The following is a 27,236-nucleotide window of genomic DNA, read 5'->3' as shown; positions in this document are numbered from 1 at the left end:
TTCCCAAAGCCTGAAAGTTATTTTTGGAGGGTCACGCCCTTAATTCGAGAGCTTGATTGTGCTCGTTTTTGATTGGTAAGTCCGAATTTAAAAGGATGTACGTCGAGTGGTTCAGGCATATCCACCGGCACCCCGACTTGGTGGACAGGAAAGGTCCACAGCTTGGATGGGCGGAAGGGCGGTCACGTGGTAAGCCCGGGGCTTGTGACGCGGCAGCGGGGAGGGAACGCGGCGGGAATGCGGAATCCCAGTGGGGACTGTGTTTCGCTCTGGTGTCCGGTGCTTTTTGGTTCTGAAACCTCGGGCATCCAGGGTAGGCGCTTTGGAGCTAAGAGTTCACTGCGGCGACGAACTGCCTGAGGCTGTCCTCCGGGCCCCAGGCGCCTGCCAGTCCTTCTCCCTCGCCAGTCTTCCCGTCCGGTCATGACGAGATTCTGGGTTTGCATAGCCGGCGCTGGCTTCTTTCTAGCGCTTCTGGTTTTGCATTCGCGGTTCTGTGCCTCTCGGGTGAGCTGGATGGTTAGGAAATTGCTTCTCCGGTAGCAGCATTCTTACGAGGTGGTCTTGGGATGGAGATGGAGCTGGTTCTATCACTGGCTCGTCTCAAAACTGCATCTGAGGCCGAACCGCCGACGTGTCGCCCCTTAGCGTTAAAAAGTTTGTAATGTGGTGTGTGTGTTCGGTTGTGTCTCACTCTTTGCGACCTCATGGATTGTAGCCAGCTGGGCTCCTCCGTCCATGGGATCCTCCAGGCAAGAAAACTGGAGTGCGTTGCCATGTCCTCCTCCAGGGCATCTTCCCCACCCAGGGAGAGAACCCTGGTCTCCTGCATTGCAGACAGATTCTTTACCGTCTGAGCCACCAGGGAAGTACACTGTCAGTTTCCTCATTTTCTCTTCCTCCCCAGCTCCCACCACATCTGCACTTGGCTTTTAAAATTTCCTGGAGAGCTGAGGAGATTCTTTACCGGCTAGATGTGGATTGGCCGAAGTATTCAGAATACTTCACCGGAGCAACATTTTGTGTTGCAGTTGACTCCCTCAACGGATTGGTTTATGTAGCCCAGGTAAGTAAAACTGGGATTTTTGTTTTCAAAGTTACGAACGCAAAGAAAACAGCTTTCCTGTGCAACTGTACTAAGTATCTATGTACGTTTATGTTACGCCAGTTGTGGAATTTGTTTTTTTAAGTCAGTGTTTTGGTTTTGAGCTTGATAGAGGTTAATATTGTTTGTTTTGTAAACATTACATCATTTCTTGGTTAACCTTTGACTTCTGTTTCTCGTTGTGAAAATAATGATTGCTTCCTTAAAACTGATCCTATCTAAGCAGTTATTTTTGTATACCTTCAGAGAGGGGATAACATCCCAAAGGTATTAGTGTTCACAGAGGATGGATATTTCCTACGATCCTGGAATTATACAGTTGACACACCTCATGGTATATTTGCAGCCAGTACACCACAGGAAAAATCCGTCTGGATCACGGATGTAGGAAGTGGTATGTGTAGTAATATCTCTTAAATTATCTTGCTAGAAACCTCCTCTTTTCCCATGTTCTTGCCTGTCCATTTTAAAATCAGAGTGGCCTAATCTATTTGTAATTTCTTCAGTGATTTGTGAAATCGCCTTTCTAAATTTTTATATCGTCATTATGTATAATTGAGACATTTAACAAGGAGGCTATCATTGTGATCTTTCCTTTAATTTGTCACGGGACTTTTGCATGTTAAAATATCAGTTGCTCTTCTTAGATTACTTCTGTGAAGCCAAATAAAATGGTAGTCTCTAAAAGCTAATAAATGGGGTCTTTGCCTGTTGTTTTCCTTTACCACTTGTCTGAGAGATTTTGCTGAGAAACCAGAACTGCTTTCTTGCCCAGAGTGCAAGATTTGCAGAAACTGCTGGTGGTGTGAATGCTTCTGAAGTCCTGCTGACTTTAGCATGTCTGAAACCTTTCCATTAAATAATTTTAGTAGGGTGTGCAGGCGGTGCTAGTGGTAAAGAACCCACCTGTCAATGCAGGAGACATGAGACTTGGGTTTGATCCGTAAGGTAGGAAGATCCCATGGGGGAGGGCATGGCAACCCACTCCAGTATTCTTGTCTGGAGAATCCCATGGACCAAGGAGCCTGGTCCATAGAATTGCAGAGAGTCAGACATGACGGAAGTGACCTAGGACACACACATGCTGCCAAAGTAAGCACAGTTGAAGTTACAGCTGTGAGAATAGTGTTCAGAGATAGCTGTTGCCTGTGCTTGTGATTTAAGATAAGAAGATTTAAGAGATAACCTGGTATTATTATTTCAGGATCTCAGGAAATAAAGAGCTCTTGAAGAAAATATTTCTAGTCTTGTGCCAGATAAGTTCATGGCTTGAAGGTCATTCTGTTCCCCCACTTGGGGTTAATTCAGATACCATTTTGGAATTAAAGAGGTCTCAGGTTTTGTGAACAGTGCACTAACCGTATCTGTTCTCAGTACCCAGAAGATTTCTGAGCCTTAGTCCGTGAGTATCAGAAAATCTTGGTTACTTCTGAGCTTATTGTTAGACCTTACTGACGTTTGACTATTTTTGCTTTTTTTTTTTTTTCCCCCTTTTCGGGATTCACAGTTAAAAGGAGGCCTTCACTTTTTACTTCCTTCCACTCATGTGATCCTTTTTTATAAAATACTTGACTGGTTCCCGGAAACAGAAAGAACACACATTTTGCTTTCATTCTTTCCATTATAGCTTGTTTTTCCATGCACAGATCTGAAGACAGTTTTTCTATTTCTTCCTATATTTCAAAGAATAAATGCTCTTTAGTTAAAACATGGCTGCATGTTAGCCATTAAAAAAAAAAAAAAACCCCACTGTTTACTGGTATCCTTTTTCCAATTCCTTAGAGACTTTGAAGTTTGTTTTCTTTACTGTTTTGCTCTCAATTACTGCTACAAAGTTTAGCTCAAGTCTCCAAAAGATGTATAATAATAAATTGTCAAGATAGGATGCAATGCAAGCTGATTCACACTGTTTCCAGTTTATCATTTGAATGCCTACCAGTTACTTGGTCTTGATATGCCTTCAAGTTGGTTTCTGTTAAATTGCTTTATCGTTTTTCCTTTTTTATTAATATTCCAGTTTATGCTTTGCTTGTAATAATTTTAACTCTATGGAAAGATTTATTCCTAATTTAGGAAAGAAAAGCTAATGGGTTAAATTTTGTATTTGTTTCCACTTGGAGAAAATGTGGCTTAAAAAAAGTCAGTATTGTTATGAGCCAGTGTTGCTTTTAAAAAAAAAAAAGCTTTAAAAAATGAACGTGAAAATAGATATATGTGTCTGTATTATAAAGAACTTTTTCATTGAGCTACTGAAACTGAGATGTGCCCATGAGTAACTGAAATAGTTTTCAAATATGAGTTGTTCAAGTTCTTCTTGATTTTCTTTTGATTCCTTTTTCTTTTTAAATTTTACACCTGAGTATAGTTGATTAACAGTGTTCTGTTTCAGGTGTACAGCAAAGTGATTCAGTTATGTGTATAGGTGTAGCTTGATTTTGTTGTTCAAATAATGTTTATTGAAAGTCATAAGATAAAAAAAGAAAATGATGTGCCAGTACTTTTACATCATGAGCCTTCTGTTTTAGGAGTCAGTTCTCTTTGGTTGTATATATTTTATTTAGAATCTATTTATTTTGGAGTACATGAGATTCTAGTCTGAATAGATTTGGCTATAACGAATGAAGCTTCATTGCTTGTCAGGTATAATATATTTAATTATTAGTGTTTAAACTTTTTATTGCTGTTTAATTTTCTCAGATTTTTTGCTCTCAGCTTACTTGAAACATGTAAATGTTTGTGCAGTGGTTATATTTGTGAAATATGCATGTTTGTCTTTATAGGATTCTATGGTCATACTATTAAAAAATACAATTCCTTTGGTGATCTTGTTCAAGTTTTGGGGACCCCAGGCAAAAAAGGCACTGGTTTGAACCCCCTGCAGTTTGATAACCCTGCGGAATTACATGTAGATGACACAGGAGATATTTACATTGTGGATGGAGATGGAGGGTTGAATAACAGGCTGATCAAATTGTCCCAAGGTACGTGGCTTAGTTTCGTGTGGTGTTCTCAGAGTATCACTCAGTTAGTTGGCTCTCATTTGTCTGACGCTGAGCAGAGCTTCAGTCAGCGCCTCTGTCTTCACATTGCCTTCTCTGTGTGCCCTGTGTCTTCACACCTCCTCCCCTCTCTCTTATCTGGGCACTGGTCACTGGGTGCACTCTAAACCCAGTCATCTCCACCTCAGGATCCTTAACTGTATCCGCAAAGGCCCGGTTTCCAGTAAGGTCACAGTCACAGCTTTGGAGATTTGAGACTGGGGCGTGTCTCTTTTTTGGGGGGTTGGGGGCGAGAGGGACATCTTCAGCACGATACAGGGGCATTAAAAATGGCCACCTACAAAATCGTAATTTGTAAGCTCAGAGACAAGGTAATACCAAATAACATATTGATTATGAGGGGGAACCAATTTGAAGAAGAGGTTGGCATGAACCCTAAACAATGATATTTGGGTTATGAAAAATTTAAGTGGAGAAAACCATTGAAGAAGCTGATTGCTTGAAACAGAGAAGGAATTTTTTTTCAAGCATATAGATTAGACAAATTTACATAAACAGAAAGCCAGGAAGGCATAATCAGCTCAGGGTGTAATTGAATAGTTTGTAACTCATGACATACAATATAACATGCTAATGCATAAGGCATCCTACATGTTGTACCGACCAGGTGTGTTTACCGTTTATAGATTTTATGATCCTTTGGCTGCGTGGAGAAAATGGAACAGGGCCTGCTAAGTTCAACATACCCCACAGTGTTACAGTGGATTCCACTGGTCGGGTAAGTATATGGTCTGATCTCTGTGTTTGGACTGTCTGATTGTATGGGGGTGGGGCATGTATCAATATATATGGATCTTGGTGTACATATGCCTGTCTGCACACCTGGATGTGCGTGTATGTTAGTGAATGTGTGTATCTCAGGGCGTCTGGGCTGTTCCTCCAGGACTGGGTATACCCACGTACTCTTCTACATACCTCTGCAGCCCTGGGCACATGTCATTAAAAACCATTTCACTGAGACTTCCCTGGCCATCCAGTCATTAACCCTCCATGCCTCCAATACAGGGGGTGCAGGTTCGATCCCTGGTTGGGGAACTGGGATCCTGCATGCTGTTCGGGGCAGCCAAAAGATGAAGAAGAAAACAAAACAAAAAAACAATATCCATTTCTCTGTTTGTATGCCGTGGGTTGTATACATCAAACCCAGTACACCAAATGTCGCTTAGAGCCAGTCTGCCTTCCTGTATTACAGTAACAGTTCCCTGAAGAACTCAAGACAGCCTGTCGCAAACCTAAATGAAACCTACTGTTATCATGCTTTATATGTCACTGAAATCTCTCAAGCTTCCTCTTTTAAGTGCTTTGGCACTTTGGACAAACCCTCGTAAATACGGTGGAAGTTTAAGGATGCGGTACGAGAGAACAGCTGGCTTCCCACTGGCCTCAGCCCCTAAGGATGTGGGCTGCTTTTCCACATCTTGGTCTTGTTGGCTGACCCAGGAACCGGGAGGTTGGAGGGACTCAGTGATAGCAGATGCTTGTTACAGGAGTGAGTGAGTGACTGGTTCTCAGTGTCTCCTGATTCCCTGCGTGACAGTGGAGTGCTCCAGCTGTTTAGCCAGCCAGATGCTTAGCATAGCAGCCAGAACATGCTAGGCTTTGGGTCAAACCCATGTGTGGCTTTCCCATCTATTGTAAGCTCACTCCAAACTATTTAACCTTTCTGTAGTTGAATTTCTTATCTGAAAATGGGGCTTTAACATGCTCTCCTTTGGGGTCCTCTAAGTCCTCGATGGGAGTGCTTATGAAACTACTGAAAATAAACAGTCATTCTCTCCCCCTCTTCTTTTTCCTTCCTTTTCATTATGATGTGGACATTCTCCAGTCACCGTCTTTCTGCATTCGCAGGTGTGGGTGGCTGACCGAGGCAATAAAAGACTTCAGGTGTTTGATAAAGACACAGGGGATTGGTTGGGAGAGTGGAAGAACTGTTTCTCGGAAGAGGGGCCTTCTGCAGTCAGGTAATCGTTTCTTTTTTTGTTTTTAAATGCTTGTTTAATTTGGTTTTTGTTAGTTTCTCTGAAGAGCTAGCTGAAAGTTTAAAATATTTGTTGTGGATTTTAAGCAGGGAAAAGGAGGAAGGATAGAAGTACTCACAGAACATGGAATCACGTTTCAGATTCAGGCAGAGTGCTCAGTTGCTTCAGTCGTGTCAGACTCTTTGTGACCCTATGGACTGTAGCCACCAGGCTCCTCTGTCCATGCAGGCAAGACTATAGGAGCGGGTTGCCATGCCCTCCTGCAGGGCATCTTCCTGACCCAGGGATAGAACCCTTGTCTCTGGCAGTTCCTGTATTGGCAGGCAGGTTCTTTACGACTAGCACCATCTAGGAACCGCACCCCATATCCCCCTCCCCCGCCCCCCAGGCAGAGTGTAAGCGGTTAAACTCTCATGTGTTTGAGATAATAAAGGGTGGCCCTTCTTGCAGCCTCTGCCTTTGAGGTGTGGTGTATTTTTAAACATAGAATAAAAAGTAAAACCTGGAGTCTGTAGTTTCAGACCCAGCTTGACACCAATTCTCCATTAGTTTATCTGTGTGTTATTTTTAATACTCTGCTCAGTGTTATGTGGCAACCTGGATGGAAGGGGAGTTTGGGGGAGAATGGATACATGGATGTGAACGGCTGAATCCCTTCTCTGCCCACCTGAAACTACCACAACATTGTTAATCGGCTATACTTCAGTGTAAAATAAAAAGTTTAAAAAAAAAGTAGTAAGCTAATCATTTTTGGCTAAGTCTATCATCACAAATCTCTTGTTCCCTCAGGGGCAGAGTCAGATCAATTTTAAATGTCCTTTAAAAGAACCCTTCAGCAGGTGGGTCCTTGTACAAGATGTAATATTGTAGGGATACGTACGTGTATTGCAAAAATGAACATTTATGTTAGTTTTGCACGGTTGATGGTGTGACATCTCCTCCTCAGGTTTACTCCTGATGGTAAATACGTGGTCGTGGCCCAGCTGAATCTGAGCCGGCTCTTAATCCTGGTGGCGCCCCCGGTAGGAAACATCGGTGACTGCTCTGTGGTCAGCACAATCCAGCTGGCCGATCAAGTCTCCCCGCATCTCTTAGATGTCAGCAGGGAGACCGGAGCAGTCTACGTAGCCGAAATTGGAGCAAAGCAAGTGCAAAAATACATCCCCGTGAATAGGTATTTCTCTTTATTCAGTTCATAACTGTTGGTTTTTGTTTTTGTTTTCTGGAGGTTTTTTAGTTGGAAGTTCAGATCCTCAGATTCTCGAATTTGCTGTTAGATACTCTCAACTGATGTTGAGGCACAAGGATTTGTTTCTTTTTTTTTGCCTGACCTTGTTGTCAGAGAGATACATGTTTTTATATCATCATGAACCAGGTTGTTGGGCATTCCTGTGATTTAGTTCCACTTCAGTGTGCACAAGGATGTTTTAAAGAAATGTAACTAATGAAGAATAGGACGGGAAAGAGAGACTAGGGTAATAACCCAGTAATTTGCCCTCTAGACTCATTTTCCCTGGCGGGGAAGCAGAGAAATTAACATGGGTTTGCAGCATAATTTATTGAATTTCATATAGGTAGCACAAACTTTCTCTTTATTTGCTTCATAAACAGTGAAGTGCTTGAGAGATGGGATCTTGATTAACGAGAACCCACAGGGCGCCGGGCCCTGAAGATGCAGACGTGAAGAGGCAGGGTTGTCTGCGTGCCTTTGAGTAGCTTACAGTCCACACGATGTGGTGACAGTAACACGCGCGATTGGACTTCTGGAAGAGGAGCGACAGGTCTGAGTTGAGGAGTCTTTGCAGGAGAATCAGTTTCAGCTCCAACTGGAAAAACTGAGGAGGAAAAACCATGAGTTTCGGGTAGAGAAGTGATGAAAAATCGCACCGTTGCTGTGAACCTCAGCAGGCTTTCTTTTAATGGCCCAATTTAGCTTTGGTTGTTTAGCTCAGGGGTCCCCAGCCTTTGGGCTGTGGACAGGTTGGTACCGCCTGTCAGGTCAGCAGCAGCGTTAGATTAGAAATAAAGTGCACAAATGAACGTAATGCACCTGAATAACCCTGAAACCATCCTCCCCATCGCCTGGTCTGGGGAGAAACTGTCTTCCATGAAACTGGTCCCTGGTGCCAAAAAGGTTGGGGACCACGGCTTTAGCTGTAAGATGCTTCATCTCAATCCTTAAACACAGAAATAAAGTGGCTGGTGTCTAAGCCCTTTAGCAAGGGATCTTAAAAATAACTAGAATGTTTTTAAAGGTAGCAAGAAAAATACATTCTCTTCTCGGTGCCTCTTTTCTTCCTTTTTCTTTTTTTTCACATGAACTCTGTCTGTTCCTAACTTTTGTCTGCCTCAAAGAAGTTTTAGATTTATTTATATAAGGGTGTGTGCCAAACACTTGGAGCTATTAAGATGAATAATTTCCTGCTTTTTCTTTCTGCATCTTTTTTTAACCCATTTGTTCTGAATATTAACCTCGCAATTAAGACCATTTTTTCAGTTTGTTCTAGTTTATTCTTGAGTTGAAAGGAAACTTGCCATATTACAGTCTATTTCACATCATTCTTTGCCTTTTCTCATATCAGTTCAGTTCAGTTCAGTTCAGTCGCTCAGTTGTGTCCGACTCTTTGCGACCCCATGAATCACAGCACGCCAGGCCTCCTGTCCATCACCGTCTCCTGGAGTTCACTCAGACTCACATCCATCGAGTCAGTGATGCCATCCAGCCATCTCATCCTCTGTGTCGTCCCCTTCTCCTCCTGCCCCCAATCCCTCCCAGCATCAGACTCTTTTCCAGTGAGTCAACTCTTCGCATGAGGTGGCCAAAGTACTGGAGTTTCAGCTTCAGCATCATTCCTTCCAAAGAAATCCCAGGGCTGATCTCCTTTAGAATGGACTGGTTGGATCTCCTTGCAGTCCAAGGGACTCTCAAGAGTCTTCTCCAACACCACAGTTCAAAAGCATCAATTCTTTGGTGCTCAGCTTTCTTCACAGTCCAACTCTCACATCCATACATGACCACAGGAAAAACCATAGCCTTGACTAGACGGACCTTTGTTGCCAAAGTAATGTCTCTGCTTTTGAATATGCTATCTAGGTTGTTCATAACTTTTCTTCCAAGAAGTAAGGGTCTTTTAATTTCATGGCTGCAGTCACCATCTGCAGTGATTTTGGAGCCCAGAAAGATAAAGTCTGACACTGTTTCTACCGATTCCCCATCTATTTCCCATGAAGTGATGGGACCAGATGCCATGATCTTTGTTTTCTGAATGTTGAGCTTTAAGCCAACTTTTTCATTCCTCTTTCACTTTCATCAAGAGGCTTTTTAGTTCCTCTTCACTTTCTGCCATAAGGATGGTGTCATCTGCATATCTGAGGTTATTGATATTTCTCCTGGCAATCTTGATTCCAGCTTGTGCTTCTTCCAGCCCAGCGTTTCTCATGATGTACTCTGCATAGAAGTTAAATAAGCAGGGTGACAATATACAGCCTTGATGTACTCCTTTTCCTATTTGTAAGCAGTCTGTTGTTCATGTCCAGTTCTAACTGTTGCTTCCTGACCTGCATACAGATTTCTCAAGAGGCAGGTCAGGTGGTCTGGTATTCCCATCTCTTTCAGAATTTTCCACAGTTTATTGTGATCCACACAGGCAAAGGCTTTGGCATAGTCAATAAAGCAGAAATAGATGTTTTTCTGAAACTCTTGCTTTTTCGATGATCCAGCGGATGTTGGCAATTTGATCTCTAGTTCCTCTGCATTTTCTAAAACCCGCTTGAACATCTGGAAGTTCATGGTTCACGTATTGCTGAAACCTGGCTTGGAGAATTTTGAGCATTACTTTACTAGTGTGTGGGATGAGTGCAATTGTGCGGTAGTTTGACCATTCTTTGGCATTGCCTGCCTTTGGGATTGGAATGAAAACGGACCTTTTCCAATCCTGTGGCCACTGCTGAGTTGTCCAAATTTGCTGGCATATTGAGTGCAGCACTTTCACAGCATCACCTTTCAGGATTTGAAATAGCTCCACTGGAATTCCATCACCTCCACTAGCTTTGTTCATAGTGATGCTTTCTAAGGCCCACTTGACTTCACATTTCAGGATGTCTGGCTCTAGGTGAGTGATCACACCATCGTGATTATCTTGGTCGTGAAGCTCTTTTTTGTACAGTTCTTCTGTGTTTTCTTACCACCTCTTCTTAATATCTTCTGCTTCTGTTAGGTCCATACCATTCATATGATTTCTCATATCAGCCTGCCTTTTTATCCTAATCATGTGTCATGTGTGTTAGTCACTCAGTCGTGTCCAACTCTTTGTGACCCCATGGACTGTAGCCCACCAGGTTCCTCTGTCCATGGGATTCTCCAGGCAAGTTGCCATTCCCTTCTCCAGGGGATCCTCCTGACCCAGGGATTGAACCCAGGTCTCCTGCATTGCAGGCAGATTCTTCACTGTCTGAGCTGCCAGGGAAGCCTCTTTATCGAAGTGTTTATGGTAATCTACCAACGGAACTCTGTCCTGAGCTCCAAGACGTGCTTGTGCCACTGATTAAGCTGTGTGACCTGAACGAGTCACCGTCATTTTCTCTTCTGTAAATTGGACTGTCATTGTGTTTTCTCCTTCAGGAAGGCTGTGAGGTTCACGTGTGCAGTAGTGAGGTTCACGTGTGCAATAGGCACAGATGTGCCCTTTGAATTCTGTAGTTCCAAGTACATTGAAGGCATCTTGTTAGAAAAGGTCCTTCTAAATGTGCTCTTTACCTGATACCAGCTATCAGTTTTGCCTTAATTTTGCATTTATCAAAATGCCAAAAATTTATGCAGTTAGCCAAATAATAAATCTACTTGGATGAAAATAAATAGTTTGAGGTTTTGTTTGTTTTGCTTTCAAGTCAGATCAAGAAGTGCAAATGTCTCTTTGAAGGAATATAGGTTAGATTTTTGCCATTTCAAAAATGTTGTATTTAACTTTGTTTTATGCAAGATTCTTATACAACTTGCTGAAAGTAATAGTTGCGTGGACCTTGCTAACGTGTTTATTAGCATACTTGTAGTCATGGTATTTCACCTTTTTCCTCTGGATTAATTAGTTAAATTAATTGAGAAATGTGTTGTATTTTCTGTTAAATAAAAATTTTGCAAAGAAAATGCAGTATTGTCTGGTTTTCCAATTAACGTTTGATTTTGTTGTTATAAAGCTGTATATAATTATGCCATTAAGTAATTTCAGCGATTACTGGTTGATACTGAGAGTATATCCTCCTCTTCATTCACATGTGAAGTGAGGGCTGAAGTGGGTAAATATTGGGAGAGGCTGTGACTTTAAGATGGTGGATGGGGTACAAATGATAGTGGTAACTAACTCTATTTTTGCATTAGAAATGGAATCTCTTTATGTCTCTACCATCTAGATCTGTTCTGGGAGAGAGGGATAGGGTGTTCTAACTTAAAAACCAAGGCTAAAAAAAAGAAAATCAAGACTACAGGTAATCTTTCTTAACCTCCACTAAAGCATCGAGCCTTTAGATTGGAATGTTTATCCATCAAAGCATACATGCAATCTGATGAGAAGCTAAGGAGACCTATATACTTTGTAGAGCTCAGGCCATATTAAAGAACAACTTCAAACAATGAGGCTGCTAGGTCAAAAGCAATCAAGGCTCAGCTTCCATTTTGCCTTTGTTTATTTTAAACACTGCTGGATTTTAAAATAGGATCGATTGGATAGCCAACATTAAAACAGGAAACTCAGGTTTTTTTGCTCCTCAGACTCAGGAGAGTAAATCCAAATCAAAGTCTTTCATAGAGAGTCAGAATAAACCAAGTTTATTCAACAGAAATATTCAAAACAACGCACAAATGAAGACACTTAGGTGAGTATCATCTGCCCTAGCTCTTCAAGCTACCTAGTTTGGAAAACAAAGCAGGCTTGCTTTTCAGCTTTTCTGGAAGGGGCCATTTGACACTTGTGTTACATTCTTGATACACAAGAGGGCAGCAGAGTCCTGCTTATGATAAGCATTTCTTGAAATCAAAGTGGGCATCTTTATACTTGACCTATACGTGACCTTCTTTATATTTCTGATTTTTAAAAATCTGAGGCAGTAGTGTTAACCATACTTTTAATTTTCCTTCAGCTTGTTTGCATCTTGAGGAAATTGGTTTATAGGTGACATCTTCCAAGGGTTGTTGGAAATATTTACTGCTTTATTGGACGTTTCCATGCTTAAGAAAAAAAGGGTTAAATCTTTTCAGTAATTCAAACTAATATCTAGAAGTGAATAACGCATTTTAAACATTTAAAATTGTAACCTGAAGGCATACTTAGTACAACAGAAAATGTATCTGTTACCAGAGAGTTATTTTTCTTCTACTAGCCTTGTTGTTGTGTTTAACAATCTTGTCACGTGGTTGCTGACTCTTGCTGATAAGAATGATGGATTATTTTATAGAGAGGCCCAGTGATTTATCCACTATGTACTTACCCATAGAATTCCTGAGTGTATTAAGTAAATCAATCCTCTGAACATTTAATGACATTTAATACAGATACTCTCTTTGTATGTAAGAACTGAGTGGCATTTGAACAATGAAAAATAGCACTCTGGAACTTTTGTTTCTTCCATTGTAAGCAATGAAATGATACTGTTATGATTCAGTTCTGCTTCTGTGATATTTGTAAAGAAAACATGTTACATGATGTAACACATGAAACAAGCATGTTTTGAAATGAGCATCTTGTTAAGTGGAATCTTTTGAATAAAATCTTTTAAAAGGTAGATTAAATTACCTTTGTAATGTGTTACAACAGTGTCATATCCTAAACTTGCTCCTCAGTTTTCAGCCACTTCATTCTCAAGAAAGAGAATCGTAGTAGCATGTTCCAAATCTCAGACTTATTCTTTATCAAGAATGATGTGTGAATTTTAAAAGATTGATGTATAAAATACTATATGATGAATGTTCAAGTTTCGCCCTATATGGCACTTTTACATACAAATGGCCTCAATCAAGTTATAATGTGTTCAACATTTTTACATACAAATTAAGTTTATGTAACAATGAGTATTTTAATGATTTGATGTTTACTGTATTTAAATACTAATTTTTAATTAAAGGGATATAGGAACTATGTATACATTTGGTTTGATCACTAATTTTAAATTTTTATCTAGTTTTTTTCTTTGTGTTTTCTGTGTGTGTGTGTCTATTTAAATAAATGTGTAAAGAGCATTATGCTCAGATAGGTCAAAACAACTGTATCAAAAAAATTAACTGCAAATTACCATGGCTAGTTGTATACATTTAAAGACTCGTGGAGGAAAGCCTTATTTGGCAACAAACTGTCTAAAAAAGATTTGAAAGGTTTGTTGGCCAAAAGTATTACAAGCCTTGTTAGGAAACAATTTGTTGCAATCTCAGATAACAGTAGGTGTAAATATAATGGCAAGTTTATAAGACAGGATAGTCTGTGACCCTGGTAAACAAATCTGAGGTCTTGAAGTTTTCCTTTGGAATGCCACATTTTAAGGGAAAACCCCACAAATAGACTCCAGTCCCAAAGCAGGTGACCAAGATAATACTAATGTTAGGAAATAATTCTGAGACCTTGTAATGTGATCCTATAGTAGTAAACGACTCAGTGAGCTTTCCTCTAGAACTAAGACAATGAACAGAAATGGCAGAGTAGCCAATTGGCCCAGCCCAGTGAAAGAACCTTCTAGCAAAGAGCTGCAATGAAAGTGAAGTGAAAGTCCCTCTATTGTATTGGATTCTTTGCAACCCCATACACTATATACAGTCCATGGAATTCTCCAGGCCAGAATACTGGAGTCGGTAGTCTTTCCCTTCTCCAGGGTATCTTCCCGACCCAGGGGTCAGATCCAGGTCTACCCACATTGCAGGCAGATTCTTTACCAGCTGAGCCACAGGGTAGCCCAAGAATACTGGAGTGGGTAGCCTATCCCCTTTCCAGTAGATCTTCCCGACCCAGGAATTGAAAGGGGTTTCCTGCATTGCAGGCAGATTCTTTACCAACTGAGCTATGAGGGAAGCCCTTAGCAGTGCAATGGACTGTGTTAATACTGCAAGTGGTAAAGCTTATTGGTACAGAAACCTGGAGTTAGTTTGACCTGAGTTCTGATCCAGGCCCTGCCACTTACTGTATCATTTTGAGGCTCTCTGCTTCATTTTTCTGATTTGTGAAGATAATAGTATTTTCCTCATAGGATTCTCGTGAATACAAATAAGATCATGCTTGGAGAGCATTATACTCAGTCCCCAACACACAGGAAGTACTTAGCAAGCCTGGAGAGAGCCCCCTGCAGCATTTAAGCCAAAGGTGGGCAGCCATGCCACCTTGGACACTTAGACCGGGAAGAGGACCCTCCTTATTTATGACTCTTGTGTTTAGTCACAGTATTGAAAACTAAATTTATAGTTGTGATAGACTAAGGTACCTATCACACAGAAATGCTATTTTTTTAAAAAACACTTTTCAGTTTGCATTAAAGCTATTTATCAAACCATCAGATATGTACTTGCCAATTACCAGGAATCCAGTGATACGCAGGGTAAATTTTCTGGAATTTACATTCTGCTTGGGGGGGACAGAACAGTTTGAGTGGAACAGTGAGACACTGATGAGAACTTGTGGTGCACGTTAACACTTGATTGGCTAAATAAACATCCATTCCCAATCTTCTTTACCTTTTACCGCCTTAGATACTGGAAGAGCTAGGTGCTTGCCTCCTCAGCTTTGCGGCATCTAGAGGTAAGCATATGATGCGGTATGGTCTGGCCAGGGTGGCCCTGGGACTTCTGGAAGATCATCTGGTTTCTTTGACTTAGAAAAATGTGTCTTTAGCACCATCTTCTCTCTTGAACTTAAATGTGATGCCTGGAGTGACAGCAGCCCTTTTGGAACTATAAAGCAGCAGGCCAGCATTCTTAAGGAAGGCAGTAAGCTGGAAGGAGCCTGGATTTTTATGATTGGGAAACTACCGAACTGGTCTTCTAGTTCCTTTCTCCAGACTTATGATGTGAGATAATTAAATATTTTAGTTACTTAAGCCTCTGTTAGTTGAATATTTTCTTGCAGATTAAATTATTCCTAAGAAATTCAGTGTTGAATTAACCTGTATTAATTTGGGAAGGGCGGATATTTTGTATGGTTTTAAGGGTCTGTATCTAAGAAAATAAGTCACTCTGCTTTTGTGTCTTAAGTCCTTTCATAAGATTGTATTGGTGTTTTTTAAAAAAATACACATCCCAGGCCTTTCTTTTTAGACACATTTTGATTCTTGTGTCGAATTTATCCTGTGCGTTTATTAATAGTAGTTACTATAGTAGGATTTTTGCCCCCCTGTTTCTAATTAGTTTTTGGTAATATAGAGAAAAAGTATCAATTCTTTTTACATATATCTACTCACCTTTATAAGTCTTACTCATCTTAATTAGTTATTGGAGATATTCAGATATTCTAGGTATACAACTCTGAAAGTAAGGGTGAGTATACATCTTTCAATATTTTTATTGCTTGTTTGATTTTTAAACTTTCATTGCATTAGGTACACTGTTCAAAACAATGTTGAATGATAGTCGTGATATGGAATATCCTTATTTCTGATTTTAATGGAAATGGTACTTCACCAATTTATACAGTATTTGCTATAAAGTTTTGATAATTTTAATAATTAGGTTTTTCAATGTCTTGGATTTTTCTTTTGAGGGGGAGGGCATAGGATCTTAGTTTCCCCACCAGGGGTTGAACCTAGGCCACTGTAGTGAAAGTGCTGAGTCTTAACCATTGGACCACCAGGGAATTCCCGTCTTGGAATTTTATTAAAAATACTTAGTTTTATAAAATGGTTTTAGGGATTGATGTTTGCAATATGTTAATTAAAGTTATAGTATTTTCCACATTTATTGTTAGAAAAAAATTTACTTGCTCATAATTTCTTGCTTGGGATTTTATTCTTGAAAAAAAGAGGGCAGTAGAGTTCCATTTATATACACTTACTTCATTATATACACTTCCACCCATTTTCAAAAGGAATTTGAGTTTCTTCACAATAAAATGTTTTAAATATGTTAATATATGTCAAAAATTGTGTGAGATGAGGAAAGTACATTTATTCAAAACCTAGATTAATAATAGGTACAGCAGTTAAACAGTAAGTTAATTCTAAACTTTCTTGTAGCCATAGTAAAGAAGGAAACATGAATATGTAATTTTCATCTGATACAAGGAAGTAGATCTGTTTTTAAGAAACAAAAACTTTTCCCCCAACTTTTCTCATCATGAGAAGACTAAAAAGGGACACAGAGATGAGATAAAGGCATGAGCTACCCAGGTCATCCGTGTTCCCTCCTCCCCCATCAGTAGACTTTCAGAACCTGGAAGACTAGCCAGGGGATGAGTGAGCTGCTGGGCTTGGGTGTGAAATTTAAGGCTCATCAGAACACTCATCAAGATAAACGATAGTTTAAGGCAGTATTTTTAAAAAAAATGCAAAAAAGTCTCTGATGAAGAAAGTATCAGACTTTTAAATAAAGACAGGACTCAGCAAGATATGTATGAGGTTGAGGCAATGGAGGCCACATTATACAAGTGGAGGATTAGATCCTACTTTTTTTTTTAACTTTTTGGCCATGCCATGAAGCCTGTGGGATCCCAGTTCCCCTACCAAGGATGGAATCCGTTCCCTCAGCAGTGAAAGCATAGTCTTTCACTAGGACCACTAGGGAAGTCCCTAGTTTATTTTTTTGTTGCACCTAGTTTATTTACTTTGTGTTGAACCCGATACCCCAGCAGTGAAAGCCCGGACCTCCAAGGAAGTCCCTAGATCCTACTTTAATTTAAAATGTTGATATTGTCTTCATTTTTTCCATTAGCTTTGAACTTTAGAATGTTGTATTAAAATATTACTTACCTTGATTGCCATATTTTGGGCACCCCCTTAAATTTTGTGCCCAAGCAGAGGGCCTCACTTACCTCACCCTCATCTGAATTTTGGGAAGAAAAGAGACTGGAAAACCGATCGGAGCCTGAGGAATAGTCCTGGGGACTCATGAAAGAGGAAGCCTCACTAAGAACATCCCAGACCAGACTCCTTTTCATGCATTATTTCATCTGTAATTACTCCCCAAGGCAGCTATTAGCATAATGGTTTATCTAAGGAACCGAGTGTCAATGTGGAAGAGTAGAAAGCAACCAAACCTGGTTTCACCCAAGATCTACGTGCCTCAAAAGCCTTGCTGTTCCCACTGTTGATACAGGGGCCACATCGCTGCTCAGCACAATTCTTGACATTTGCGCCACCTTTCAGGTCAGAAGCTCTACTGTGTGAAGACAAAAATCACAATGAGAAATTTCACTTGAAGCTGCCTGAGATTTTAAACCCTAGCTTTTCTCTTCCTCACGCTCTCTAAAAAATAACTATTCTTCCTGAGTTGCTTGTATGTTCAAGTAAGAAGCTTCTGACAGAGTGGTGGTGGGATGCACCCTTCTTTGTATTGGTCTGCCATGTGCTGGGCCACAGCATTGCTGAGACAAAAGGTCGGTCAGTTAAGTGAATCCAGCGGCAGTGTACACTCGTGTTATCAATCTAGCCAGTTACGGCAATTCATATTGGGTGCGGTGAGAAGAGAGCTGTGTTTGGAGTCTGAAATGAAGTTGACTGCCAATACGTGATTTTGAATCATTTATTCATTTCTCTAGGGTTTCAGATTCCTTTTGTATGGAATTTTTTCCATGAAAATATGATTGTGTGAAATCCTCCCTTCTTTTAAGCCCACCTGATCCATTGATGAAGAAAGTACATTGTGATTTCAACAGTCACGTGGGGAACCTGGGCTCAGTCAATACTTCTGCCAATTCCTAAATGTAAATAAGGCATACAGTCTATCTGGATCAAACCTATCAATAAATGACTATGTATAGGGCTAGCTCCACTAATGACTTCATCACCGCTTTTTGTGGTAATCGCTGGGACATCTACCAGGACTTGTCCTGTCATAAATAGAGGATTGCTATGAATAAATGCATTGTTTGTCTTATTTGTACAAGTTCTTCGGTGAACCATAACCATTACCTAAGAAATCATCTTTTGACTTCCAAAAACTAACATTTTAAGAATCAGACTGGACATAGTCTTTCAAGCAGAATTAATCAAATAGCTCTTTGCACCTTAAGAGTTGAGGCACAATTTGGTTGTATTTCTTTCACCTTTGTATACCCAAAGCCAGGAACAGTGCCTGGCTAATAGTGGGTTCCTCCGAAGATAAAACATAGATGTTTTTGCTCATTTATTCTATGCTTAGAAAAATAGACACTGCAAACATTAGGCTCACAAGCCTCTCACCCAGATAAATATCTATGCTCTTTGGCAAATGACCCATGAAATAGAGCATTCACCTTGAAGAGGAAAGAGTTGGACCCAGAAAAACTGGTGGTTGATGTTAATCAAGTTTTACCTTATTGGAGCTTATTTAGGTCAAAGGCTAATCCTTGCTATTTAACTCCATTTTCTAACATTTAAGTATTTAATCTTTTAGGAGGATTTTCTTTGGAGGAATTCATTCCTTCAACAAATATATTTTTTCAGATATACAGGGGCTTAAAAATGTCTCTCTCTCTTTAAGGATATCACAGAAGACTCTCTCTTTAAGGATATCATAGGCTAATGGATAATAGAAACATGTAAGGAAAGAGTTAAATGCAGTTAAATGCAATTATAGGAATAAGTCCGTCTAGTCAAGGCTATGGTTTTTCCTGTGGTCATGTATGGATGTGAGAGTTGGACTGTGAAGAAGGCTGAGCGCTGAAGAATTGATGCTTTTGAACTGTGGTGTTGGAGAAGACTCTGGAGAGTCCCTTGGACTGCAAGGAGATCCAACCAGTCCATTCTGAAGGAGATCAGCCCTGGGATTTCTTTGGAAGGAATGATGCTAAAGCTGAAACTCCAGTACTTTGGCCACCTCATGCAAAGAGTTGACTCATTGGAAAAGACTGTGATGCTGGGAGGGATTGGGGGCAGGAGGAGAAGGGGATGACAGAGGATGAGATGGCTGGATGGCATCACTGACTCGATGGACATGAATCTGAGTGAATTCCAGGAGTTGGTGATGGATGGGGAGGCCTGGTGTGCTGCGATTCATGGGGTTGCAAAGAGTCAGACGTGACTGAGCGACTGAACTGAACTGATTCAAACAGAATATGGGCATACATTGGCAATGTTTAACTCTGATTTCCTGAGTCTAGGAGACTTTAGTGAAGAAGCTTGAATTTGGTCTAAAGGATGAGTAGGAGTTCTCCAGGTAGAAAAAGAAGAGAAAGACATTCCAGAACCAGGGAAAGAATCTGCAAAAATATACAGGGACAAAATTACATAACAAACCTGCATGGGTGCTCAGTTGTGTCTGACTTTTTGTGACCCCATGGATTGTAGCCCACCAGCTCCTCTGTCCATGGGATTTTCCAGGCAAGTATACTGGAGTCTTTCTCTTCTTTTTCTACCTGGAGAACTCCTACTCATCCTTTAGACCAATTTCAAGCTTCTTCACTAAATTCTCCTAGACTCAGGAAATCAGAGTTAAACATTGCCAATGTATGCCCATATTCTGCTTAAATCAGTTCAGTTCAGTCGCTCAGTTGTGTCCGACTCTCTGTGACCCCATGAATCACAGCACGCCAGGCCTCCCCGTCCATCACCAACCTGGCTGTGCATTGGAGTCCTCTAGTAGTAACTTTTAAAAAATACACATTTCTCTTTCTCTTCCATCAAATCAACATACTGAACTTGCCCAACCAGCGATCCCTGAACTCATGTTTGCTGCTGCTGCTGCTGCTGCTAAGTCGCTTCAGTCGTGTCCGACTCTGTGTGACCCCATAGACGGCAGCCCACCAGGCTCCCCCGTCCCTGGGATTCTCTAGGCAAGAACACTGGAGTGGGTTGCCATTTCCTTCTACAGTGCATGAAAGTGAAAAGTGAAAGTGTAGTCGCTCAGTTGTGTCTGACTCTTCACGACCCCATGGACTGCAGCCTACCAGGTTCCTCCGTCCATGGGATTTTCCAGGCAAGAGTACTGGAATGGGGTGCCATCGCCTTCTCCGGAACTCATGTTTAGGGGCTTCTTAAGTGGAGAGACATTGACAAATGTGAAACAGAGGTTTAATGTCAAGGTAAAATTTACTACTTGGGGAAGGTCGCATTGTCACTGCGGGCTTTTCCAGTGGCTCAGTGATAAAGAATCTATGTTCAATGCCGGAGACTGGGTTCAGTCTGGATTGGGGAGATTCCCTGGAGGAGGAAATGGCAAGCCACTCCAGTATTCTTGCCTGGAAAATCCCATGGACAGAGGAGCCTGGTAGGCTATAGTCCATGGGGCCGCAAAGAGTTGGACACGACTGAGCGACTTCACTTCACTTATCATCACATTCTTACAGACAGTTGTACATCCCAGCATAGAGTTCTGGAGAGAGGTCTGGGCTGAGGATAGGAATTTGGGGGACATCTTTGCTTATGTATAAATAGAAGTGAAACCAATAGGTGATGTCACTCAGAGTGGAAAGAGTAACAGAAGACTGAGAACCAAAGTCTAAGAGTCAAATTTTAAGAGGAGATTAAGAGAGAAGAGTTAGCAAAGGACACGGAAAGGGATCAGCCAGAAGGATGGGAGGAAATCCAAGAGAGAGCAACATGACCGAAATTACAGGAGCTAAAAGAGTAACTTCAAGAAGAGGATGTGGCCAGCACTTAAAAACGTGCTTAAGACGCAGCAGATGAAATGACCATTTGGTGAGCAAAGAGAAGGTTATTAGCAACTTTGGTGACAGCAATTTCAGCGTAACAATTAGGAAAGACGAGCCAATTTGCTGTGGGTTGAGAAATCAACTGGAAGTGAAGAAGAGATAAGGAAGGGGCAATTACTCTTTAAAGAAGTTTGCCTGCAGAGAGAAGAGACATAGAGGGGTAGCTAGCTAGAAAAGATACAGAATTGAATGCACATATGTGTCTGGTTTAACATGAGAGAATAGTAAAGATTTGCTGAGAGGAAGACAGAGTTTGAAATTTTCAGTGAAAGCATAATTGATACAGGAAGAGAAGGGAGTCTGGAATACGGAGTGGGGTTTACCCTAGTTTTCTTTATGGTTTTATCTCCTTCCAGTCATTTGGGGAAAACAAGAGGCCATACCAGAGAAGAAGGGAAATTTTCTTTTTTCTTATCTCCCCAACTGTATCTTCCCGCTTTATTCTCTAAAGTGACTCCATCCCACTTGCACTCCCTTAAGTACACTTTGAAGACATACCTTTCACAGGCACAGAGATTTTGTGGCATTTTATGTGGTAGCATGATAAAAGTATTGTCAATAAAAGTATGGTGGTGATTAGTATTTCTCATTCAAAGCACACAAAACTGCATTGACTTAACCTCAAAAACAAGGCAGAATTGAAGTTACTGTTGATTCAATGACCTTAAAGTGCAGTTTTTATTTTTTGCTGCATCACAGAAATTGGCAGTCATTGTCCCCACACATTCTTTTTCCTGTTACCCTTGAGAGTATATTTTTAAAACTATTTCTCTATTTATTGGCTGCACTGGGTCTTCGTTGTGGTGTAAGGGCTTCTCATTCCAGTGGCTTCTCTGTGGTAAAGCATGGGCTCTTGGGGGGGGGGGCTCAGTAGTTGCAGCTCCTGGGCTCGAGCGTGGGCTCGGTAGCCATGGTGCACAGGCTTTAGTTGCCCTGTGACATGTGGAATCTTCCCGGAGCAGGGAATGAACATATGTCCCTGTAGTAGCAGGCAGTTTCTTACCCATGTGCCACCAGGGAAGTCCTCCTTGAGAGTATTAATTGAGGTACTTCTGAAGGGAATTAAAGTCTATCTCTGTACTATGCCTTCCTATAGTCAAGTGAGCTGAGTTATTATTTCATCTAATTCACCATCTCTTTCTCATTTTTCAAAGTAAAGAGATCACTATGGAGAAAATGTGTTCTCATTGTGGAAGTTGTAGGTGTCTGCAGAGCCTAATGAGGGCACTGTGCATTATGGATTTTATATATTAAAGAATAACACCCTTCCTAAATGTAAAATTAATCAGATGCACCTCTGTTGGTATCATTTTGGAAGTTGTCACACAAGCGTGGGAAATAGAAACAGCACATAAAGATAGACACAATGTACCTCAGGAAATCAAGATTTTAACCTCAAAGGATGTAACAGAAGAGGCAGTATTTGAACCCAACACACCTAGGTTGAGAATGCATCTGTGGTATCTACTGTGTCCCTTATCTTCTAACACCCCCTGGAAAAGGTGAAATGCCTCTTCAATGGGACAGGAATTTCTGCAGACACTGTTTCAAATCATTTTTAGAGTTGTATAGCTATAGCTCCTGGGCACTTATGAGAACCACACAGTGAAAATAAAAAAAATTTCCCCCAGATTCTCCCAAACTGCCCAAATTAAGATTTGTTATTTGTACCCTAGAGATGAGTACAGAGATAGACTTGGGAAAAAATAACCTCTTTCTGGCTATAAGAGTCTAAGGAGGCTTGGGAGCAGACAACCTATCTGGTTATGCATGAGCACCATGATTTGGTGAGTTTTCTTCCCTCTGAGCTTCTGTGGTTGAATACTTCAGTCTTTCTTTGTCTGCATTCCTGTTGTTTGATGAGGTATATAGATTCCACAAACACGACCCTCTGTAGATTACAAGGTGAGCTTATACCTGAAGAACGGAATATTCATATTCAGCATTGAAGAGCAAAATATCAAATGAAGTAAAAGGAAAAGAAGCAGCTGGTAAGGAAAAAACCAAAGCCCAGAGAGGCTAAAATAGGAGCTTCCTAATACTCTTGCAAGGACTTCCCAGGTGGCTTAGTGGTAAAGAATCCACCTGCAATGCAGGAGACACAGATTCAATCCCGAGGTCGGGAAGATCCCCTGGAGAAGGAAATGGCAACCCACACCAATATTCTTGCCTGGGAAATCCCATGGACAGAGGAGCCTGGCGGCTACAGTTCACGAGGTCACAAAGAGTCAGACACGACTCAGTGATTAAACAACAGCAACAATACTCTGGCAACCCCCAACAAGTGTTCTATTATTCTTTCTGTAATGTTCTCTTTTCATTTCTTATCTTGCTTATTTGCAGTTTCCTTAAAAAAAAATCAATACATCCAGAGCTATATTTCTCTTTCCAAAGAACCAATGTTTGCCTTAGTTCATTGTTTTTGTAATACCTTGGTTTTTCTATTTTGGCTCTTATTCTTTCATCCCATTCTCTTTGGGTTTATTTTCTTCTTTTTATAACTTCTTAAGTGTATGCTTAGCTCATTCTTTTAATATTCTGCTTGTATTGCATAACGGTATGAATTTCCATCCAAATTTTCATAGGTACTATCTTAATTATAATTTGGTTCCAAATACTTTATTTCCATAATGATTCTTCTTTGAAGTCTGTTCTTAAATTTATAATTATGAGGGACTTTATCTTTGCATTTCTGATTTCTAACTTAATTGTGTATGGACAGAGAAAGTAATATGTTTGATACAGACTATCTGGTATATTTAGACAAGGTTTTTAAACATGTATATGGTCAACGTTGTTAAGGTCTATCTATGCTTCTGAGGAGTGAGAACTCTATGTTGTCCTTAGATAAAGCTTGCTAATTGCATTATTTGAATTTTCTTTAATTTTTTTCACCTCCTTGAAGCTATTAATTAGTGGGAGAAATATGAATTTGTTTATTTTCTGTGGATTTCAATCAGATTTTGCTTTATATTTTCTTATATTCTCTCTAAACTATAAGAAAAGAAGCCTCAGGAGTATTAAAGAACATAAACCCTGGAGTAATTGATTTCCATTGATTGAATGTATCATTAGTTGGATTAGATTAATTTGAATATTTCCTCCCACTGTCACTTTTCCAGGCTTTTTAGCCTGAGGCTCATTTAATGCCTTGTTACTTTTATGGTTCCATTAAAGTCACCATGCCCTGGGCAAAGTCTTGTTAAGGGAGGCAGGAGTTACTTCCAGGAGATCTCCAGCCACCCGGATCTGGATGGTGCCTGCTTTCTGACAGCTTTCTGTGGAGGTTTACCTTTTCATTAGCAGAATTTGTCACTTAACAGGGGACTCCAGCAAGTGGAAGGGGTGAATGGGCTCTGTGTCCACACACCTTCTTACACAATCTGACATAGTCAAAGAGGTAGCAAAAAAGGCCCTGCCAGCCATCAGATGAGCTGAATTTAATACATTCTTCTAGTCATAATTTAATGGCCTTTTATTCCCCATCTCATCTTCCTTGTTTCAGTTTTTTCTCTTGATCCCCTTTATAACCCCACGGAGATACACCGGGTCATGGATATCTGTGTTTTTTTTTCTTTTTCTTTTGTAATTTTTTGGACATAATTTTAGCTCTCAAGAATTACAAAAACTGTACAGTTGTTCTTACACACTCTTTGTATTCAGATGAACATCTTTCCTAACCATGTATACATTTGCCTTACCTGAGCATCTTTCATGAACACAGTACATTTATCAAAAGAATAGAAATTAACCCTGCTATAATAGTATTAACTGAAGTTAATAAAATAAATAAGATACAACCAGATTCACCAGGGTTTCTGTTAATGGCATTTTTTCTGCTCTAGGCTGTGACCCAGGATCTCGCATTACATGTAGTGATCGCGTCTTCTCCGTCACCTCCAATCTGTCATGGTGCCTCCTTCTTCTCTCGTCTTTCATGAATTTGATACTTTTCATGCCCAGTTATTTTGTGGAATGTCCCTCACTTTGGATTTGTTCGATGTTTTCTCATGCTGAAGTCCTGCCTTGTTGGGAAGGATTGGACAGAAGCGAAATTCCTTCCCCAATGCACTGTTATCGGTGGTACCTGACGTCAGTATGGAGCTATCATCGTGTTAACCATGATCACTTGGCTAAGGTGACACCTGCCAGGAAGCTCTTCTGTAAACTTACTACTTTTCCCTTTGTAAATTACGACACATTTGTAGGGAGACACTTTGAAGCTATGCAGATACCCTGTTTGGACTTAAACATTTCTCCAGGCTACCCAGGGTCTAGTCTTTTGGGAACATAAAATAGAAGCTCAGAGGCTCTGAAAGTTCCTCTTTCCTCCAAAAACAGGAATCTTCCACCGGTTCAGCTTACAAACTTCCCTCGAAGGTTTTCAGTTTCCTTTTCATTTTGGTCACAGAGGAATTGCTTCTTACTGTCTTACAAGCTCGGTGAACACACTGGAAAGAGTACTTGTGTCTTGTCCATTATTTCTCTGTGTTTTGTAATGGAAGAATTTTTTTGGATAATTCAAACATCCTGCTGAAAGTGATCCTTGCTCTGCCCACACGCATACGCTGACACTGATATCCACCTCCATATTCTCAAGGCCATCATTACAATGGTTGTACTTTCTGAATCCAAAACCAAGATTCCTCTTCTGAAAAAAAAAAAAAAAAAAAAAGGACTCCTTTTGATCTGTGAAATCTTTTTATGGGAAAAGACTTACAATTGTGTAACACTTTTCAAATAAAATGTTCCATGCATCAAGGGAACTCTACTCAATGCTCTGTAGTGACCTAACTGGGAAGGAAATCCAAACAAGAGGGGGGATATATGTATACATGTAGCTGGTTCACTCTGCTGTACAACAGAGACCAATACAACATTATAAAGCAATTGTTGTCCAATAAAAACTAATAAAAACAAAAAGAATTACCATTGTACATACCTTAAACTGTGATTAAATATTGTCACTTTCAGTCATTTTTTAAAAATAAGATTACCTAAAATTGAGACAATCACAGAAAATACTGGACATATGTTCTCTGCACCTCCGGCTCATTAATCACGTTGCTCACCTTCTGCGTTTCTGTTTTGGGCACGTGATCTCCTACAACACAGTTGCGTCTGTGGAACATCAAGCTCCACTGTTTTTCTGTAGTTGATGTTGATGATATGAACGAATAACTACTATTTCTAAACAATGGATAGATACACAGTATACGCAACAAAATTGTTCTTAACAATTCTTAAAAATTGTTTTGACAATCTCCTACTACAATTTTATTACATCTCCCATGTCTGACTTCTATACTCATACTGCCAATACCCTTCCTGCGTGTTTCTTTCTCTGGAGCTACTTTTTTTTTTTTTGACTGGTGCCATCTGTCATTATAACTCATCTTCCATGCTGAGTGGCTTTGCATGAGGCGATTGCTGGTTCCCTGGCCACTTGGACCTCACAGTCCCCCATGAAAAACCGGAGGACCCCACTCTGGCTGGATTCAGATACCTGACTCATCTGAATTTCCTGCTGAGATGGAAACCTGCGATGGAAAGTCAGTCAAGTGTTTTCTGTTTAGGCTGGAGTAGAGGTTGGGTTCTGTGTGTGTATGTGTGTACATGCAAGTGTGCTCATTTGGAGAGTGAGACTAAGTCTCAGTGTGCAATAAAGCAAGGAACAGATGGTGCTGTCAGTTCCAGGCACCGCACAATCGCACACCATATGAGCATTCCCCAACAGTGCTGCATATGCAAACCCAAGCTGCCAGCAATCCCTCGGATCCTTAAATTCCCAGAGCTCCGAGAGAGCATATTGCACTGCATTCCTCTGAACAATAAAAATTACTTGACTTTCTGCCTTCCCTCTACATTGCTTCCCACACCCTGCTCCCTGGGGCTAGTTGGAGATGAGCTTCAAACTAAAATATTATGAAATTGAGTCTTTAGTCATTTGTTCTCTAAGGTAAAGCAATACTGACACACAGCGATGTTAGAAATAAATGATTGGGGCTCATCATAATAAACGTGAAAATTATTCACTGAACCAGTAAGTGAAAATCTCCCTTTATGAGCAAAAGCCCGTATGGAGTAGACAATTTTTTTTAAAGTACAATTCCTGCCCTCAAACCAGTAATCAATCAGAGATGATAAGATACACAATATAACCAAAATATGAGTTGGAACATAAACAGTATAAAGTGAAAAAGCATTTACATGAATGACATTGTTGTTCATTGGAGGATAAACCTTATGGAAACAATAACTTTGAGTTAGGCTTTGAGAAAGT

At 40.5% G+C, this 27,236-nt stretch overlaps 1 protein-coding gene across 4 annotated transcripts; it reads left to right on the top strand.

Annotated features, from left to right (window-relative positions):
- The first annotated feature begins 184 nt into the window (after positions 1-184).
- NHLRC3 (NHL repeat containing 3) lies at positions 185-25,724 on the top strand. Of its 4 annotated transcripts, none has more exons than XM_060394041.1 (9): positions 185-507; positions 908-1,066; positions 1,352-1,499; positions 3,886-4,086; positions 4,791-4,882; positions 6,013-6,125; positions 7,090-7,317; positions 14,863-14,911; positions 24,799-25,724. In XM_060394041.1, exons 1-8 carry the CDS (start codon positions 424-426, stop codon positions 14,876-14,878), a joined length of 1,041 nt encoding a protein of 346 aa, XP_060250024.1. In that variant the 5' UTR covers positions 185-423; the 3' UTR covers positions 14,879-14,911; positions 24,799-25,724. The 4 variants fall into 4 exon arrangements, with proteins under 4 accessions (XP_060250024.1, XP_060250025.1, XP_060250023.1 ...); XM_060394042.1 differs by lacking the exon at positions 24,799-25,724 and adding an exon at positions 17,861-18,093; XM_060394040.1 differs by lacking the exon at positions 24,799-25,724 and having other exon boundaries at positions 14,863-18,093.
- Positions 25,725-27,236: the final 1,512 nt, after the last annotated feature.

Source organism: Ovis aries, chromosome 10, assembly GCF_016772045.2.
Source record: "Ovis aries strain OAR_USU_Benz2616 breed Rambouillet chromosome 10, ARS-UI_Ramb_v3.0, whole genome shotgun sequence".
NCBI lineage: Eukaryota > Metazoa > Chordata > Mammalia > Artiodactyla > Bovidae > Ovis > Ovis aries.
The sequence above is the reverse complement of the archived record's forward strand: the minus strand, read 5'-3'. Positions and strand labels throughout refer to the sequence as shown.